A 21,804-nucleotide genomic window follows, 5' to 3' on the forward strand; every position below is an offset into this window, starting at 1 on the left:
ATTGTTCCCATTCTCGCAGGATCTTTTTATGGCCGCAGCGATGTAGGAGATTTGATGTTTTACCAGATTCCTGATACTCACTACACTCGTGAAATGGTCATACGGGAAAATCCCCACTTCATCGCTGCCTCAGAGATACTGTGTCCCATCACTCTTGCGCCAACTATAACACCACATTCAGACTCACTTTAATCTTGATAACGTGCCATTGTAGCAGCAGTAATAAATCTAACAACTGCGCCAGACAGTTGTTGTCTTACATAGCAACTGCCAACTGCAGTGCCATGTTCTGCCTGTTTACATATCTCTGTATTTGAATACACATGTCTATACCAGTTTATTTTGTGCTTGTATTCCTCCTTGATTTTACTTTGTCATTAGATTTGTCAATGCACTCATCATTGTATACCCTTTTAGCTTGTCTTATCATTCTTTGTAGGATATATATGTTGTTTTTATAGTATTTGAGTAGTTGCAAGTTTCATTAGTTTTGTTTATGTAACTTAGGGAGTATGCAGGAGGTTTATATAGCTAATGTAACCACATTCTTGTAACCCTCACTTTTCTTTTTCTTTTTTTGAAGTGCCTCTTCAGTGGGATGATGATGATTGTTATTGTTATTGTTATTATTATTAATATTACTACTACTACTACTACTACTACTACTACTATTATTAACAGTATGGTGTATATGGTCATTTTACATTCTTATATAAATGGTTAATTACAAATTAAAAATGATGGGCCATTGTACCAAGAAATTTTAGTTGACATCATTGATTGCCTATATCTTTGCCCACTTTTCTTTATTTAGGAGGCAATTTAGTTTGTTTGAGTTAGTCTGGGTGTAGTACCTTCATAAAGTTTTAGGTGGGATGGGGTCTGATGTAACTTTGTTTACACTGACATTTAGCATGAAAGTCTGGAGATCACTGAAGTCTGCCATATGGCTCCACAGTAACAAGCTGATACTCAACAGTAGCAAGACGGAAACTATGTATTTCTTCTTGCACAATCTACAGGAAAAATTAAATGAGTCTGACTCTGTAAGACTTCTAGGAATCCACCTGGACCCGAAATTAACATGGAACACCCACACGGAACTGTTATGTACCAGACTTTCTAGGGTAGTCTTTTTGTTAAGGAAACTAAAAACATTAGTTAGCAGAAAACAACTTTTATCTTCTTATTATGCCTTCTTTGAATCTCACTTACAGTACGGAATAAAATTATGGGGCAACTCAACTGGTGCTCAGACAGTTTTCATGTGGCAGAAGAAAGCAATTAGAGCAATTACAGGTATTAAAAGCTAAGAATCATGTCGAAAGCACTTTAAGGAACTTAACATCTTAACATTACCTTCTCTGTATATAAAAACGTGTCTTCTTTCCATAAAAAAACAAATACATACCTTACTGTCCAGAACAGATGGTCATTCACATGATACCAGATATAAAAACAATCTTAATGTGGACTTTACTAGGCTATCTAAGGTCCAAAGTAGCTTTCAGCAAACAGGATTAAAATTATATAACAAGTTACCACAATCACTGAAAGACCTACAAGGTGATGCCTTCAAGAAGCAGCTGCACAAATTGTTAGCTGATAAGTGTATCTATGATGTAAAGGAATTAGAATGTAGTAGAGAGTGAGAGTAACTATGATGTCAAGGAATTTGAATGTAGTAGAGAGTAACTATGATGTTATGGAATTATAATGTAGAGAATAACTCTTATCCTCATGTAATGTAATCTGAATGTACATAGTTTCCCAATTTTAGATTCACTATCAAATGTAATGTCAAAACTGTCTATTTCAACAAATGTTGGCTAATGACAAGTAAGTAATAAATAAATAAATAAATAAATAAGATTTTGCAAGACTAAATAATATCCTCATATTTTTATTATGGGTGAGGAAGCCAATGTTAAAGCCTCCACATACAAAAACATCGTGTTTTCACTGGCTTGCTTTGCTTAAAAACAAGTGAAATTTGTGCAAGAATTAATTAAGATTACTGTAAACAATCCACAAATACAAATGATCAAAATTAGGTGAGAAACCTCAACATTCACTCTGACTAAAATAGTAATGCAGCGTGTCCCACAGTGATCGATACTGGTACATTTCCTTTTCTTGCATGTACAACCGTCTAATACCCATATGATTACTTTATACTCAGAACATCTCTCTGCTGTTTTTTGGTGGTGATGATAAGGAGATAACACATTTTTAACAAATAGGACATCAGAAGTGATTAAATATTTTAGTAACAAGAGCCTAAAAGTCAGTACCATAAGATCTTGTAAAATCCAAAGTGATAGGAAGAATGATACATACATGATACTTCTAGTTATATGAAAGCAGTAACTGCACAATCATAACAAAATTTCTAATGCATATATAGGATCTGTAGTTTTAGGAAACTTCTTTGACAATGTTTATCGGGAAACACTCTACATATTTCTGAAGTAATCAGGGGTAAAAATCAAGGAACTTAAGGCTATTTATGATTTGTACAGAAAACCAGAATGCAGCTATTAGGATTGAAGGACATGAAAGGAACCAGTAATTTAAAAAATAAGTCAGACACATTTGTAGCCCTATCTTCACAATGTCTTCAGTCTGTACTTTGAGCAATCAATAAAGGAAACTAAGGAGAAGTTTGGAAAGCAAATTAAAATTAAGGTTGAAGAAATTAAAATTCTAAGGTTTTTTAATCACATTCTCATTCTGTCAGAAGCAGCAAAAAACGTGGAAGACAAGTTGAATTCAGAGGATAGGACTTGGAAAAAGGTTACACGATGAACATCAAAAAAAGTAAAAAGAGGCCAACATTGAGGGAATTTAATTAGAAAATGAGCCACTAAAAGTAGCACATATGTTTTGCTATCTGGGCAGCATAATAAGGGCTGATGGCCAAAGTAAAGAAGGTGCAAAATGCACACTTGTAATAACAAGAAATGTGTTTATGTAAAAGAGGAATTAGTTAGCATCAAACATCAGTTTAGATTTTAGTCTTTTCTAAAGTACTTATATGGAGTACAACTTCCTATGGAAGTGGAACATGGGTGATAAACAGTACAGAAAATAGGAGAAGAGAAGCTTTTGAAATGTGGTGTCACAGAAGAATCTTGAAGATTAGTTGGGTAGACAGAGTTACTTTTAACTAATGAAAAAACATTTGTTGACTTGGGAAGAGAAGTGCTTTCTGGCACAAACTGGCTCGAAGCAGGGTTTAGTAAACAGTACATATCCGGAGGAATCAAGGAATACATAATTTGGTAATGAGGGATAGTGTGTAGATTAAAATTGTAGAGGGAGATCAAGGCTTAACTATAATAAGCAGGTTCAGACAGATGTAGGCCACAGCAATTACACAGAAATGAACAGACTTATATAACACTGACTGGCATGGACAGCTGCATCAAACCCATCTCTCGACTGAAGGGCACAACAAGTGCTCTCTCCCTCTCAGAGAGAGAGAGAGAGAGAGAGAGAGAGAGAGAGAGAGAGAGAGAGAGAGAGAGAGAGAGAGAGAGAGAGAGTTAGTTAGTTTGTTTGTTGCACTCAGAAAATTCATGCATTATGATTGTCCCACAATGCATTGTGAAATAAGTTGCACATACCTTGAAGAGTAGTGCCTCCGTCTTTTGGTATCATCCACTTCATTTCAAAACTATTATGATCTGAGTCAACAACTTCAAGTATTGGAGATTCAGGAGGTAGCAGCACAATAATCTGATACATAATTTGATCCTCACCAAACAAGTTCTTTGCTACACATGAGTAGTTTCCTTCATTTCTCTTTTCCAGCTCTGGACAGACAAAAGGAGTCTTATATTATCACAAATTAGATATTTTATACAAGTGTTGTTCCTGGTAACAATGATCTATCCTAGAATATTAAAAAAAATACTAGTAAATGCAATTACAAACTGTTATTTTCATATGTGTATCAAGCTGAACAAATTTTTGCACTGTGCTGAAAACAGATTTTTATGTCATACATGGAAAAAAAACACACACTAAATGTAGTGATGTTTGTAGTATAATGTTACTGTGGAGATTAATAAAATTTTATGCACATTCATTGTCTTTATTTGTAATTTCACATTTTAATCAGAGCAGAGCCCGCACAAAAATTAGAAAACTATAAGCAAAGCAGAATACTTACTCGCAATTTTGAGTGAGTCCTGTAATATAGTAAATCCTGGACTAGATTTCATGGTTTTCTTCTTATAAAGCCAACGGATGCTTGGAGTAGGATTTCCAACAGCAATGCAGTGCAGAACAGCATTCATCTTCAGTGGAATATATAACACCTGGGAAAAGGACGCAATACGGGCTGGAGCTGTAAGAGAAGGAAACATCAGCAATGTGTGGTGACAAAGGCTTCAAGGTATGGCAATAAACCATTTACTTAAGCTTCTTATTCCTTCCTCTTTAGAAAAATTTCTGTGGTTTCTAGTTCTATCTAAATGGCCAGAAGAATGCCTGTAGTGGAGATAAGTTACTTTACGCTAAACCCAAATGTATGTTTGTTTGTAAGTATCATTTGTTGTGAACAACTTTAATTTTCAATGTTTCATGTCTTCACTACTTGGTATCAACATCCTATAACATTTTCCAAATTTAGTATCAAGAAATGCTAACAAAATTGGTACTGTTTTAGTCAGATGGATTTTCCTTGAGCTGAATTATATAATAAATAAAAAGAATTTTTTTAATGCCCATTGAAATTTGAAAAATATAGCTCCAAATTTCTTCTGTTTTATATTGAGGAGTAAATGGTCTACTGATCTGTTGCTTTATGTTCCGAATTTGTTACTCATGCACTAGGGGGACTGGAAAAATTTAGAAAGTGAACAATAGTCATTATTTTACCTCTAGAATTTGGAGCCTGAGTAACTGGCTTTGGACTTTCTCCCTCTCCTACAGAAGTAGAGGCAGTCACCCAGAATTCAAACTGCTCCAGCTCCTTTAGCCCCCGAACTTCATGGACAAATGTAGTAGCTCCCACTTGAAATTTCATAGGCTGTACAGAATTGACAATGCATCAGTATTATTAAAATGGTTCTCAATAACTACATACATACAATGTTTTTAACTCTGGTTAAGGCATAAGATAAAAAAATGAGGAGACTCTGCACAGAATTGGCAAAGAAATGAATTTGCAGAAAACATTGACAAGAAGGGACAGGATGATAAGATGTGTGCTAAGATATATAGGAATAACTTCCATGGTACTTGACGGACCTATAGAGGTTAAAAGCTGCACAGGCAAGACAAGGAGTGAAATATATCCAACAAATATTGAGGACACTGGGTGCATTGGGCACTCGGAAAAGTTGTGCTACTCTGATATGAAGAGGTTGGTGCAGGAAGGGAATTTGTGACTGGCCACATGTAATTTGCAGAAAAAGTGTTGGGAGGGGGGAGACATTTGCAAAACTCTAGCTTTTTGAATTTTCAAAAAGTTTCTTTGTCAGGAAGGGAAAAAGGACAGGAGTGAATGAAAATGGAAAATAAGTGGCAATTGTTACATGTGGAAAGAAAAATATTTGCTCCAAACACTGAATCAAACAGCTGAATAAAATTAAGTCACAGTGAAAGAAAATATCTTATGTATTTCTGACAGTAAAACTGTGTCATTTTACCAACAATACAAACTATAACAACTACACAGGATTTAATTGTATCAAAAGTGAAATTCACTTAGGAAAAACAGTAAAATTATAAAGAGGCAAAATATCACTTACAAAAAGAGTGAAGGGAAAAGACCTCTGCATGAGCCCTAACTTCTCATATCTTAACTTCATGATCTTGAGCAGGAGTACAATCATTTTCTAGTCAGCTTCAAATGCTAGCCTCAAAAATAACTTCACCTTCCCTCCAGGCATTCCCATTTGAGTCCCTGAAGCATCTCCTTAACACTTGCATATTGTTCAGACCTATTGGTAAAAAATATAGCAGCCCACCTCCGAATTACTTCGATATTTTCCTTTATTCCAGTCTGGTATGGATCCCAAACACTCAAGCAGTACTCAAGAATAGGTCACACGAGCATCGTATATGTGGTCTCCTTTACAGATAGAAAGAACTTTCACAAAATTCTCCCAATAAACTGAAGCCGATCATTCACCTTCCCTATTACAATCTTGATATGATCATTCCATTTCATTCAGTGTGCAATGTTATGCCCAGATATTTAATTGACTTGACTGTGTCAAGCAGGACAGTACTAATGCTGCATCCAAACATTATGGGTTTGTTTTTCCTACTCATCTGCATTTACTGACATTTTTCTACATTTAAAGCTTGCACTCATTCATCGCACCAAGTAGAAATGTTGTCTAAGTCATCTTGTATCCTCCTACAGTCACTCAACTTTGACACCTTTGGTACACCACAACACCATGAGCAAACACGTGCACCTTGCTGCTCACCCTGTCTGCCAGACTATTTATTTATACAGGGTGTTTCAAAAGTTGTTGTTGTTGTTGTGGTCTTCAGTCCTGAGACTGGTTTGATGCAGCTCTCCATGCTACTCTATCCTGTGCAAGCTTCTTCATCTCCCAGTACCTACTGCAACCTACATCCTTCTGAATCTGCTTAGTGTATGCATCTCTTGGTCTCCCCCTACGATTTTTACCCTCCACGCTGCCCTCCAATACTAAATTGGTGATCCCTTGATGCCTCAGAACATGTCCTACCAACCGATCCCTTCTTCTGGTCAAGTTGTGCCACAAACTCCTCTTCTCCCCAATCCTATTCAGTACCTCCTCATTAGTTATGTGATCTACCCATCTAATCTTCAGCATTCTTCTGTAGCACCACATTTCGAAAGCTTCTATTCTCTTCTTGTCCAAACTATTTATCGTCCATGTTTCACTTCCATACATGGCTACACTCCATACAAATACTTTCAGAAAAGACTTCCTGACACTTAAATCTATACTCGATGTTAACAAATTTCTCTTCTTCAGAAACGCTTTCCTTGCCATTGCCAGTCTACATTTTATATCCTCTCTACTTCGACCATCATCAGTTATTTTGCTCCCCAAATAGCAAAACTCCTTTACTACTTTAAGTGTCTCATTTCCTAATCTAATACCCTCAACATCACCCGACTTAATTCGACTACATTCCATTATCCTCGTTTTGCTTTTGTTGATGTTCATCTTATATCCTCCCTTCAAGACACCATCCATTCCATTCAACTGCTCTTCCAAGTCCTTTGCTGTCTCTGACAGAATTACAATGTCATCGGCGAACCTCAAAGTTTTTATTTCTTCTCCATGGATTTTTATACCTACTCCGAATTTTTCTTTTGTTTCCTTTACTGCTTGCTCAATATACAGATTGAATAACATCGGGGAGAGGCTACAACCCTGTCTTACTCCCTTCCCAACCACTGCTTCCCTTTCATGTCCCTCGACTCTTATAACTGCCATCTGGTTTCTGTACAAATTGTAAATAGCCTTTCGCTCCCTGTATTTTACCCCTGCCACCTTTAGAATTTGAAAGAGAGTATTCCAGTCAACATTGTCAAAAGCTTTCTCTAAGTCTACAAATGCTAGAAACGTAGGTTTGCCTTTCCTTAATCTTTCTTCTAAGATAAGTCGTAAGGTCAGTATTGCCTCACGTGTCCCAGTATTTCTACGGAATCCAAACTGATCTTCCCCGAGGTCGGCTTCTACTAGTTTTTCCATTCGTCTGTAAAGAATTCGTGTTAGTATTTTGCAGCTGTGGCTTATTAAACTGATTGTTCGGTAATTTTCACATCTGTCAACACCTGCTTTCTTTGGGATTGGAATTATTATATTCTTCTTGAAGTCTGAGGGTATTTCGCCTGTTTCATACATCTTGCTCACCAGATGGTAGAGTTTTGTCAGGACTGGCTCTCCCAAGGCCGTCAGTAGTTCCAATGGAATGTTGTCTACTCCGGGGGCCTTGTTTCGACTCAGGTCTTTCAGTGCTCTGTCAAACTCTTCACGCAGTATCGTATCTCCCATTTCATCTTCATCTACATCCTCTTCCATTTCCATAATATTGTCCTCAAGTACATCGCCCTTGTATAGACCCTCTATATACTCCTTCCACCTTTCTGCTTTCCCTTCTTTGCTTAGAACTGGATTTCCATCTGAGCTCTTGATGTTCATACAAGTGGTTCTCTTATCTCCAAAGGTCTCTTTAATTTTCCTGTAGGCAGTATCTATCTTACCTCTAGTAAGATAAGCCTCTACATCCTTACATTTTTCCTCTAGCCATCCCTGCTTAGCCATTTTGCACTTCCTGTCGATCTCATTTTTGAGACGTTTGTATTCCTTTTTGCCTGCTTCATTTACTGCATTTTTATATTTTCTCCTTTCATCAATTAAATTCAATATTTCTTCTGTTACCCAAGGATTTCTACTAGCCCTCGTCTTTTTACCTACTTGATACTCTGCTGCCTTCACTACTTCATCCCTCAAAGCTACCCATTCTTCTTCTACTGTATTTCTTTCCCCCATTCCTGTCAATTGTTCCCTTATGCTCTCCCTGAAACTCTGTACAACCTCTGGTTCTTTCAGTTTATCCAGGTCCCATCTCCTTAAATTTCCACCTTTTTGCAGTTTCTTCAGTTTTAATCTACAGGTCATAACCAATAGATTGTGGTCAGAGTCCACATCTGCCCCTGGAAATGTCTTACAATTTAAAACCTGGTTCCTAAATCTCTGTCTTACCATTATATAATCAATCTGATACCTTTTAGTATCTCCAGGGTTCTTCCATGTATACAACCTTCTATCATGATTCTTAAACCAAGTGTTAGCTATGATTAAATTGTGCTCTGTGCAAAATTCTACCAGGCGGCTTCCTCTTTCATTTCTTAGCCCCAATCCATATTCACCTACTATGTTTCCTTCTCTCCCTTTTCCTACACTGGAATTCTAGTCACCCATAACTATTAAATTTTCATCTCCCTTCACAATCTGAATAATTTCTTTTATTTCATCATACATTTCTTCAATTTCTTCGTCATCTGCAGAGCTAGTTGGCATATAAACTTGTACTACTGTAGTAGGTGTGGGCTTCGTATCTATCTTGGCCACAATAATGCGTTCACTAAGCTGTTTGTAGTAGCTTACCCGCGTTCCTATTTTCCTATTCATTATTAAACCTACTCCTGCATTACCCCTATTTGACTTTGTGTTTATAACCCTGTAGTCACCTGACCAGAAGTCTTGTTCCTCCTGCCACCGAACTTCACTAATTCCCACTATATCTAACTTTAACCTATCCATTTCCCTTTTCAAATTTTCTAACCTAACTGCCCGATTAAGGGACCTGACATTCCACGCTCCGATCCGTAGAACGCCAGTTTTCTTTCTCCTGATAACGACATCCTCTTGAGTAGTCCCCGCCCGGAGATCCGAATGGGGGACTATTTTACCTCCGGAATATTTTACCCAAGAGGACGCCATCATCATTTAATCATACAGTAAAGCTGCATGCCCTCGGGAAAAATTACGGCCGTAGTTTCCCCTTGCTTTCAGCCGTTCGCAGTACCAGCACAGCAAGGCCGTTTTGGTTATTGTTACAAGGCCAGATCAGTCAATCATCCAGACTGTTGCCCTTGCAGCTACTGAAAAGGCTGCTGCCCCTCTTCAGGAACCACACGTTTGTCTGGCCTCTCAACAGATACCCCTCCGTTATGGTTGTACCTACGGTACGGCTATCTGTATCGATGAGGCACGCAAGCCTCCCCACCAACGGCAAGGTCCATGGTTCATGGGGGGAGGTCAATATTCAGGGATATGAAAAGAATGATCATTCGAAACAATAAAGTCAAGTAAACATGGGTTCTAAAATGCATACTTTAAGAGCTATGAGCTACTCTTGATCTTCAATACTGTGAAACAAATCTCTTCTAATGCAAGCTATTTCTCTCCATATTTTGGGAAGTGGTAGTATGGACCAAAGCAAGAAAACATGTCCAATAACATGTGCTCTAAAATGCATACCTTAAAAGTTATGAGCACTTGTTATTAGAAGAATTGTGTTCCAGAGTAGTGAAGATGAACAAGTGCTCATAGTTCTTAAGGTATGCATTTTAGAGCATATGTTAATGGCACTTTTTTCTTGTTTTGGTCCATACTACTACTTCCAAAAATATGGAAAGCAAAAAGCTTGCAGTAGAAGGTATTTGCTACAGTAGTGAAGATTAAGAATTGTTCATTAGCTCTTAAGGTATACATTTTAGAGCCCATGTTTACTTGATTTTTTTCTTTCAAATGATCATTCCTGTCTTATGCCTGAATATTGACCATCACTCCTGAAACACCCTCTACAGTAAATAATAGCAGTCACACATTTCTGGGGCACTCCTGACGATATCCTTGTCTCTGATGAACACTTGCTCTTGAGGACAATGTGCTGGGTTCTATTACTTCAGTAATATTCGAGCCACTGATATATCTGGAAACCTATTCCATTTGCTTGTATCTTTGTTAATAGTCTGCAGTGGGGCATGGTGTCAAATGCTTTCTGGAAATCTAGAAATATGGAATCTGTTTGTTGCCTTCATCCATAGTACACAGTATATCACATGAGAAAAGGGCAATCTGAGTTTCAAACAAGCAATGCTTTCTAAAAACTTGTCTTAAGAAGATTTATTATTTTCAAACTGAGAACACATTCAAAGATTCTGCAGCAAACTGACTTTAGGGATATTGGTCTGTAATTTTGTGGGTCCATTCGTTTGCCCTTATACAGGAGCCACTTGCATTTCTTTCCAATCATTTGGAACTTTGCACTGGGTGACAGATTTGTGATAAATGCAAACCAGGTAAGGGCCAACACTTTAGAGTACTCTTTGTAAAATTGATTTGGGATTCAATCTGGAGCTGGCAATTTATTTGTTTTCAACTCTTTCAGTTGTTTCTCTACATTAGGGCTGCTTATTACTATGTCATCCATATGGGAGCTTGCTCAGTGGTCAAATGACAGTAAGTTTGTACATTTCTCCTCTGTGAATGATTTCTTAAACGTGAAATTTAGAACTTCGGGTTTCATTTGGCTATCTCCTATTGCCACACAATGTGATCAATTCACTGGATGGAAACCTTAGACCCACTTAGTGATTTTACATAGGAGCAGAATTTTCTTGGGTTCTCTGTCACATCTTTATCTATGGTTTGACAGTGGTAGTTGTATGCTTCATGCAGAAATCTTCTCACAGATGCACGAATCTCTACTTTCCTTTGCCTGTCATCATTTGCACATTCTCTTTTGAACCAAGAGCACAACAGCATTTGCTTCCTCAGAATTTTCTAAATTTCATTGTTAAAGCATGGCAAATCTTTTCTGTCCTTAATGCACTTATTAGGGACATAGTTCTCCAGACCACAATTTATAATCTACCTACTTAAACTTTGTCCATAATTCTTCTACATCCATCTTAATGAAACTAAGTCAAGTCAATTCACTGTCTAAGGGAGATGTCAACAACTGCTTATATATTATTTCTAGCAAAAATACTCTCCTAGCCTTCTTGACTGACTTATTAATTTTCAAATCCATAGTTGCTATAATGACATCATGGTCACTAATCCCTGTCTCTATACTGATGCTGTCGATAATGTCTGGCCTGTTTATAACTACTGGGTCTAAGATATGTCCATTGCCTCTCAAGACAGTATTCAGAAAACGTGTTCAAAAGTACTTCATATGACTGTCTATTTGTGCCCCCTGCAATGAATCCATAGACATCTCTGTCTATACTTGGTAGGTGAAAGTTGCCTCCAACTTGTATTGCATGAACAGCACATTTAGATGCTACATTTGAATGACTTTACATCTGTCACACAGAATCAGGTGGTCAGTAAAAACATTCAGCTATCAATTTGGTTTCACCTAGACTTGTTATATGCAACCAGATAACTTCACTGTCACACTCAATTTCTACCTCAATAGAGACAATATTTTTGTCAACTCCAATGAACACTCCCCCTCCTATGGCATCTAATATGTCTTTCTGATATATGTTCCATGACTTACTAAATATCTCAGTTCTCCACTTCGGGTTTCAGCCAGCTCTCAGTCCCAGGAATAATTGAGTATGAGAACTTTCCTGGATGGCAATAAATTTGGCAACTTTGTTACATATATTTCAGCAATATATAATTGAGTATGAGAACTTTCCTGGACAGCAATAAATTTGGCAACTTTATTACATATATTTTGGCAATTTACTTATAAAATTTTGACAGTCTAAGTGTTTTTATTCTGAACATGGTCTATCTTCCCTTTCTGCCTACTGATGCAATTATTTGTCGGAGTGCTTCATACTACCGCCTAGCCTGAAAAACCCTCATGTGTACTCCACAAGTACTCTGCTACCTGAGTAGCAGCTTAATATATGTACTGCACCCCTGACTTATCAAGGAGAATCCTACAAATGCCAACCCATAATGTAGGTCTAGAAATCTGCAGCCAAGAGTGTCACAGAGTCAATGAAGCCTTTGGTTGAGATCCTCCACTTGACTCCAAACCAAAAGACCCTGATCAACTCTCTGAACAATGCTGCAAATTGCTGTGTGTGTGAAGCCAGCAGCGTCAACCTTTGCCAGTCACCTGTGTGAACTGAGGAGGGCCTCAGAAACCATGCAACTAGTGTTGTTGGTGCTGATGTGAGCCACAATTAACAATACAACTACCCCTTCACCTCCAATAGCTACAGACAAGGCTGCCTCCACATCTCAGATGAGCCCCCCAAACTTTCCTTTTGGCCCTCCACCCCGAGTGATGCAAATGTGTTACCACGCGGAACATGGGTCCCCTCCCCCACTCCACCACCCCTCCCCTCCTCTGTTTTTCCCCTCCATCTCTTTTTCATGTTTTAATTGCACTTAATTTGTTTCTCATTTCTCTCCCTCTATTCATATTCAGTTCTCACTCTGCTCCTGCACTGAAGCTGGCAAGGTGTTTAACAATATGCCATCTTTGCTCTTTGATTTTTTCCTCTCAATAGATAGATCTCTCTCTTCTTGGGATCTGCCACTCCTTTATTACTGCCCTCACATTTATGTCTTTCCTCCCAGAGAAATGAACTAGTAGTTCTGAAGACTACTATTTTTTTGTTTTAATGGGTTTATGGGCACTACTGGAATTATTGCTTCCTGAAAGTAAGTAGTCCCTTTGTAATTTTATACAAGGTATGTATATATTTTAAAATGTATTGCATCTCATTTTTTTAATTTTTTGAAAATTGTTTATCTCAATAAAAATGGGGAACAGAAAAAGACTATATTCACAGGAGAATGAAACTTACACTAAATCATGGATCAGGAGAGAAAGAAGGCAAGGGGTAAGTCACAGTTCAAAGCTTTAAAAATTAATGGGAAATGTATGTGGGCAAGATGGAAGGGGGAAAGGAGCTAAAATGAATTAAAAAAAAAAAAAAAAAAAAAAAAAAAAACACGGAGGAAATAACAAGAAGGCAAAAAGGAAAATTAACAATATTTAGGAGTACAGATTTAGTCAAGCAAAACTAAAAAGAAATAGAATACAAACAAAGGAACATGAAAATAGATGGAATCCTGATGCAGAATGTATATAGAAAGGTAGGTGAAATATCAAGATATTACATTCGACACCACATTGGGCGACCTGTGTGCTGGATGGGGATGAAATGATGATGAAGACAACACAACACCCAGTCTCTGAATGGAGAAAATCTCCGACCCAGCAGGGAATCGAACCCGGGCCCTTAGAATTGACGTTCTGTCGTGCTGACCACTCAGCTATCGGGGCGGACTGTTTTTTTGTGAATTAGTTTGTTTTGTGTTTCCTGGATCACTTGTACGATACATCAAAGTGACATGTATCAGGTATTTTAAATGTTACTAAATATTTAAATAATACTGCATACCAACCACTTGCAGATGAATATACATTATAGAAAAAATAGTCAAATAGCAGAAATAAGTGTGGGGACTTCACACTCACACAGTATCGATAGTGCACAACTATCTCATCATGACTGGTTTCTTTGAGTTGATTTTATCTTCACAGGTTAACTTAGTGTTAGTTGGTTATTTATACCTTTCTTATGAGAATGTTTTCGGCATATGTGCTTGATGAATTATGGAATGAAGTACTATAAATTGGCTCTTCTGCATGCAGGTGTTATTTGGATACCTATTCATTGGGATTTTCTACATGGGTAACCAATGACATGCATGCAGAATTTTGTATCAACCTCTGAAATATACAACAGAGTACATCACAGTTACAAGGGCTCATTGCAGTGAAGACCTGTTACTTGGACCTTTCTGCCATCCCAGTGGTATCCTATTTGGCCCTCAACATGTAGTGAATGATATTGAACAGACAATGTATGTAGAGAAATCAGAAAGTTCCTACCTTTTACCTCCTGCATGTGATAATGACCACATGAAGCAACAGTAGCACAGCCTATTCCTCTCAGTGACTTTACAAATGATACTGATCTGGTTATCCATGTACAGAACAGCATTTATGTGGATGATTCTGTTTTTCCTACAATTTTGCAGTATCACAATATCTCACATCAATTCCTTTGTCCTTCCATGCTGAGAACACTGCAGTCAAATCCATTTCTTCCACCATGTGAGCCCAGCTGGCTGGGTTACAGGAGAAAATTTCCAGGTGTTATTCCACACTGTGCACAACCAAGAAGGGTTTCATATGCCAAAAGGGCTTGGATTCCAAAACTTAACACCATAAATTTTCCATGAAGTTTCTGCAAAATAACATTATCTACCTAATCCACCTCCATTTCAACTGTACAATCCATGTACATTGTTTGTTGTTGCAGAAACTATACACACAAGTCATGATGCTGTAGATGACACTTCAGAGTTTTCCTCTTTAATAAGTAGTATTAGTGACAATATGTTCCTTATTAGTGATGTGATTTAGTCACCTTTTGGCACTGGCAAATCTGACACAGGAAAGTTAGTTTCCTCCAACAGTTGTATCGAAACACCTGAGCAACTGGTACAGGCACAAAGAAACTGGACAGCAGAACACCTTTCCAGTTTTGGAGACATTTACGTGAATTAACAGATCCGGTACTCATGTCGGATGACACACCCAGGATATATGGTCAAGTAAACTGCCTCTATGAATACAGTCTTCAATGATTTTTCATGAATGTGATATGTGAGAAGGCAGACTGCATGTTGCTCTCCAACAAAAACGGCATTACTACCATGGAAGTAGCAAGACCATATACAGTGGCAATGATTTGCCGAAGAGTGCCGAGCAAGTATGGAGGGAAATTACAGTGACACCACATGTAAACAACAGACAGCAGTACCCAAGGAGAATTCCAATCAACAACTGTTCTTGACAGGAAACTCATAGCCAACAAGGACAGGACACAAATGTTCAGCACCTTGGTATCACCCAAACTCCAGATGTGATCTCCAGTAGGCAATATATGTTGGGGCATATTTCAAGAGGTCCTGCATTCCAAATGAGTGAGCCAAACTAGTTTAGCTCAACCATTTTGGGACAACTACAGGTTATACATCCTAAACAAGAAGAGAAACCAATATTTCCTCATAGACACAGGCACGGAGGTGAGCACCATTTTGAAACTAAAAACTCAGAAGTTTCACAGTTTCTCCTGCAGCTGCAGCTGCAAGCTGTGAATGACACACCCATCAAACTATATGTCTGACTCTTTGTACATTGGATCTTGGTCTATGTGAACCTATCACAATGAAATTCACAGTAACTGAGGGCAATGAGCCATTAATGGGTGTGAATTTTTTGTGTCGGTTTCACCTTTTCCTGACTTGGCAGATGGCAAACTTTATCACACTAGTAGTGGAAAGTCAGTGCCAGGTATATTAGCAGACCACACATATTCACACATGAGCACAGCAATTTCCAGCACTATGACAGGCAGAAATTTAGGGTAATATGAACTAAAAGTGTGAAGGCGTGAAAGTGGAACATGCAAAATTATATGAAGAAAAATAAGTTTTACAATCAACATTGACCAACAAAAGAAGAGAGTGGGACAATACTAACAAGTACCTGGTCCATCTGAAGGAAATCATAACATGTGAAGAAGAATAACCAGTTCTGACTCCATACATATAGGCAATTTTAAAGGATGTGGAAAATCTGCACTGTAATGAAAAACTTCAGTGGTTCCTCCAAGGATGACAAATGGTTTATTTATCTGGATGAGATGCTGACTAGAACCTTACTGAGGTTAAATGTAATCAACACAGAGGGCAAGGAGAATGTGAACCAAGCAAACAAGGATGCAATTCAATGTGTTCAAGTATATATCAATCAGCTGGAGTCATCAGTTGCCACCAGAGGCCTGGAGAAACTCTGAAGTTTATTATGGCATCCTTCACATGAGTTTCAAGAGAAACCTTTCAGGTCAGTACCACCAATGTCAGTGCAGAACTCTAATGCCCCAGCATTACCAGTGCTCTGTTCTCCACTGCCCCTCCTTGAGCAAAGATGAGCATAAAAGACCACACAGTTCATAAAATCAGTACTAAACCAGGAACCCCTGTTTTTCACATGGTTTGCCGACTAGCTCCAGACAAATTAGGACCACTAAGGCAGTCATTGACAGTGCAATAGCACTCAGGGATTGTGCAACTTTGGGATAGTGTTTGGGCTTCCCCCATTCATCTGGTACCAGAAAAGATAGTTCCAACAGGTTATATACAGGTATTACTGGTCTTTGAATTCTCATACAATCCCTGATAGATACCCAGTACCCAACATTCAGAATTTTGCCCATGCATTAGCCGGTACATCAGTTTTCAGTGTTCTGGATATCAGAAGGCATACTTACAAATTCATATGGCTCCTGAAGAAATGGCTAAAACAGCCATTATTATGCCATTCGAACAGTATGAATTTCTTTTCATGCCATTTGGGTTGAAGAATGCTGCCCAGACATGGCAATGTTTCATCTTCTTCTGAAGAGTATGATTATTACCACAGGTAAATCTTCAAGGCTTTGGAGCAATTTGGGATAGTCACCAATGAAGAAAAGTGTCACAGACACAGACAAGAGATAACCTTTCTAGGTCACTTGGTAATATGTGCAGGTATTACACCAACACAAGAACACATGGACCTCATCAGGCATATGCCCCAACTTACAATTTTCCATGAACTGTGTTATTTTCTAGGCATGAAAAATGTCTATTGTCACCATAGTCCAGAGGCAGCTGCAATCCAAGTACCATTAACTGATGGTTTAGCTATGAAGAATGCTTATAGCAAGCAAGCACTGCAATGGACCAATCAGATGCAACAAGCATTTCATAAAACAAAGGATTGCATACACCAAACCATTATCTTGGCCCACCCCCTACCATTGGTGACCTTGTATATTACAACGGGTGCCAGCGAAACTGCCATTGTGCTGTTTTTCATCAGATTATAGCTGGTCAGCAACAATTACTCTAGTTCTTCTTGCAGAAACTCACAGTCCCGCAACAGATATGGCCGATCTATGACAGGGAGTTATTGGCACTATATGAAGCAATAAACACTTTTGCAAGGACATGGAAGGACTACCCCTTGCAATTTTCACAGATCATTGACCTTTGGTGCATTTAATCATCAACCCAACAAGAGACTGTGCCCTCCATTGCTTCCACTACCATGACTTTGTTGGAAAATTCACAAAAGATGAATGACACATCAAGGGAACCAGCAATGTAATGGTTAACTTCCTCTCTCATGTCAATATAATGACCATCAGTACAGACTGTGATGAACTGGCTGAGGCAAGGCTGCAGGGTCCACAGATCACAGCACTTTTGCAACACAACACCACCAAAAGGACATTGGAATAGATAACAATCTCCAGTATGGGTAAGCAGTTATGGTGCGATACCACTCAACACCGTTTATACCCAGTAATTTCACAAAGTAATTTTTGACATTCTGCACAACATCTTGCACCCCAGAGTCTGACTGGCCAGCAAGCCAGACACACAACATTTTGTGAAAGCACACTGCAGTATATTGGTACATCAGCTGCCAGAGTAACAAGATCAATTATTATGAGTTCCCCAAATATGGCAGAAATACAATACCAAAAAGGACCTTTCCACACGTACGTGCCAACCTCATGGGACGCCTAAGTCCAGTGGCTATTGTTATATTGTTATATCCTTTTAGCAAAAGACTGAGTCACTCACTGGGTAGAGACAGTGCCTTTGTTGGTTATGACAGAAGAAAGTACAGCTGAAACACTTCTAAATCATGAATAGCATGGTTTGGTTGTGTCATGTCCATTATCACAGACCAAGGTTTCCAATTTGAATCACAACTGTTTTCTGAACTGTGCAAATGATATAGTGTTCAATGCTTTAGGACAATGACTTACCATCCCCAGAGCAATGGTCTCACAGAGTAATGTGCTCCTAAAATAGCGTGAACTGCTTGAAGTATTTTATGAGCATAACATAATGTCACAGGAGTTGACGTGTATGACATAACCTGCTACTAAAAAGTCATCCATAAAATACTTGAAAATGGCCTAAGGCCAAAATTGTACAATCATGCAGGAAATAAAAGAGTATGACAGCTGAAGGCTTCAAGAAATAATTCAAAAAATTCATCGCAGCTGTGGACCCTGTCACATTGAAAATTATAGTCTCACGGAGTGGAGGCACTGCACCCTTAAAGCAGCACTCCAAGTGCCAGAATGACTAGTGGATGGAAGCAGTGCTTTGGGTGTTTTTAGCAGTTTGATCAGCCCACAAGGAAAACTTAAAAATCATCCTTAGAGAAATTTTATATACTGAAAGTCTCACTCTGCCAGGAGAATTTATGGCCCCTGTTCCGCAGTCCAACAACATGGAGGTACAAGGTTTGGTCAGGCAGGTGAAACAATACATTACTCTTTGAGCTGTGGTGCTCATTACTGGCACACCAGTCTCTTGGATGTCCATTATCGATCCTTCGATGTTTCTTATCTTTGCTTGCCTTGTTGTTTTCCGCATTCATGGGGCAAGTGGCAGTTGATGTTTCCTCGGGCCACCTGCTGAGGCTCCGCAAGGTATGAGGTGGAAGCAACCATGTACATGTGGAGTTGGTTGTATGCGGTCTGCCGGTTCAGCATGGAGGATATGTGTTGGCTGCCTGCCTGTCTGTTCTCCTGAATTTGCTCGCCATGCCTTGCGACCGCCTAGCTTGGGTTGCTGCCTGGTGTATCCTACACGAGCCATACCGGACGCCCAGCAGAAGCCAGCAGAAGTTAAGCAGTCTTGTGTTTCTTTAAAGAAAAGGAGCAAATGTATAAGACCTTTTGTAACCAATTTTGGTGGCCTCTTAAGTGTGGCCTTTGCATTTACACTGCCTTTGGGGAGAGCAAATTCTTTTAAATTTAAATAGTTGTGTTTCCCTGTCCTTTATAATCTTTTGGGGGTTTTATTTCAATTTTCTCTTTGGGGTTCCTTCCTTGTGCTTGGTTAAATGTTTACTTGTATAGCAGGAAATGCCTCCTGGTTAAAACTCGGAGAAGGTGTTTGATGTTACTGCTGCTTTCGGCATTTGTCTTTTCAATTAAGTGTTGTCATCCCTTTGAGCGACCTGGTGCCACTCCTCATTAATTAATGCTGGTTTATGTGTACTTAATTTTGAATTGGCCATTTGAATTAATATTTTGGAGTGCAGTATAGCACTAAGGCAACCTCATTGTATACCACCTTGTGCCCCGGTCTAGTACCTTAATTTTCAGTGGCAAGAGTTAGCTCCACTACCGGTTTTAATGATGTGCTCCCTTCAAAATCTTGTCTTGTATAAGTTTTCCCCATGTGTGTCTGGGAACACAGAGATGAGCTTTAGTGTGACTTCAGTGCTAGTCAGTTAATGGAATCTTCATTTTGGCTTGGCTTCCAGTGAAGAGTTTGAGTGGAGCGTAGTGTGTTTGATTTGTTATTCATTTAATTACTGTAAGTTTGTTTATTTAATGGGGAGCAAGACATTTAAACATTGTTGGTATTAACTCCCCTAGTTGCGGGGTGTTGCTAATTCGTTCCAAATGGCCTACTATTTATTCAATGGCAAGGCTGTTGATTAATTGGTTACTGTGAGCACAAATTCACGCTATTTATTTGTTACCGAAATTGTTGAAGTGTCTGTGTCATGATTCAATCACTAGCTACGCGTTTGAGCTAAATTGATATAAACCTTACATTGCCTCCTTAAAATTTCTTGCAAGCAGAAACCCTTCAGACAACTAAGTTTTGTCACTGCTTATGTTAACCTTTACTGGGAGCAATATTTCATGTAGTTAAATTTTGTCTTAAAATGTGTATTTCTCTGATGTAATAAAAGAGTGATAAAAGAAAAATGCAAAGGGGCCTGGTCCTTCCCATTGTGTCTGGTTTGTAACGCATATCACTCTTGTCTGTACACTGCCTGTTCATCCATAAGACACTGGCAGATTGTGAACACTTGATACTTGGATATGACGTATCTCTGCGGCACAGCAATCTCCTTACAGTGGACTGCACAGGGTCCTTATGCACAAGAGCAGACATTCAAAATACTACTAAATGAAAAACCATTCACAGTTCCAGTACAATGCCTGTAACCAGCCTGGGTTCTACAAAACCTGGAAAGTATTAATAAGCATGTCACTGCACCAGAGATTTAGGATTTGCAAGTGAGAGTGGACATTGCTGAGTTTCAACATCAGTCTCCACCCATGGAGACAGTCAGTGTTGCACTGCCATTTACATAACAGGAAGATACAAACCATGCCCAGAACTTCCCCTGTGGGCAGATACTTAGGTCCCCACATTACCTTAGTCAGTACCTGTGGGATTAGGGTTACCATCACAGAACCAAAACCTGAGAAATGGTCCAGCTATTATGCATGTGTGAAACCACTTTTCAAGATGGGTGTAAAAAATCATGTAACAAATGACTGCCCAGTCTATACAATGGTAGTAAATTAAATTGGTCTAACCATAACCTAGACCTGGCAAAAAGACATCATTCTGCAGCTTTCGGCTAACACATAATCACACCATCTACACACAAGGATGCTGTCAGAGCCACTTAATTTGTATATTTCTGTGCAGTTTTGCCTTAAGACATCATCTTTTAGGGTAATCAGTCCCTTGTTTAAGAAAAAATCATAGCATAGAAGAAAGTTATACATGTTACATGTGATGTGCATCCGGGACACCAAGGAACCAGTTCTGGAAACTACAGGCTTTTACAGTGACTCATTAATAAAAAACACTCTCATTTTGAAACTAATAGTGCATATTGCGGCCACAATATGAGATCAAAACAGGTCTTAAATAGCAATCAGACAAACTTTCCTCTTGTGTAGAAAGGCTTAAAAGTTTACAATGCTCTGCCCAGAGACAAGAAAAGTTTTGCTCTTGAAACATTGAAATTCTACAGCAGTTTGAAAGAATTTAGCACAACTGAGCATGTATGTGTGTAGTTATTTCATAAATGAGATGTCCCATTTAGTTCAAGCATGAATATAAATTATTTATTGTTATAAAAGATATATTGATTTTCAAATATTAAGATAGTAGCAATATGACTGTCAATGTCTCACAGTGTATGCATAAATATTAGTTCTCACATCTTGTTGTATTAAAATTGGTGTGCAAAACTGGTGGATGAAAGTAACTTTCACATGATGTGCCACTGCCAAGCAGCATAGCTCAATGAAACTTGGACCATACATAGAAAGAACTGCTGCTATATAATACAGAAGATAACTGAAATTTATGTAATGAGATGAAC

At 38.5% G+C, this 21,804-nt stretch overlaps 1 protein-coding gene across 1 annotated transcript in view; it reads right to left on the minus strand.

Moving 5' to 3' along the window:
- Window positions 1-21,804, minus strand: part of LOC126263057 (Down syndrome cell adhesion molecule-like protein Dscam2) — a 551,657-nt gene that overhangs the window by 86,779 nt on the left and 443,074 nt on the right. The window contains exons 25-27 of the mRNA XM_049960035.1: window positions 4,888-5,038; window positions 4,178-4,354; window positions 3,630-3,818 (exon numbers count right to left, since the gene is read on the minus strand). Of these exons, the coding sequence (XP_049815992.1) occupies window positions 3,630-3,818; window positions 4,178-4,354; window positions 4,888-5,038 (517 nt within the window). The remainder of the gene's footprint in view (window positions 1-3,629; window positions 3,819-4,177; window positions 4,355-4,887; window positions 5,039-21,804) is intronic.

Source organism: Schistocerca nitens, chromosome 1 (genome assembly GCF_023898315.1).
Source record: "Schistocerca nitens isolate TAMUIC-IGC-003100 chromosome 1, iqSchNite1.1, whole genome shotgun sequence".
Taxonomy (NCBI): domain Eukaryota; kingdom Metazoa; phylum Arthropoda; class Insecta; order Orthoptera; family Acrididae; genus Schistocerca; species Schistocerca nitens.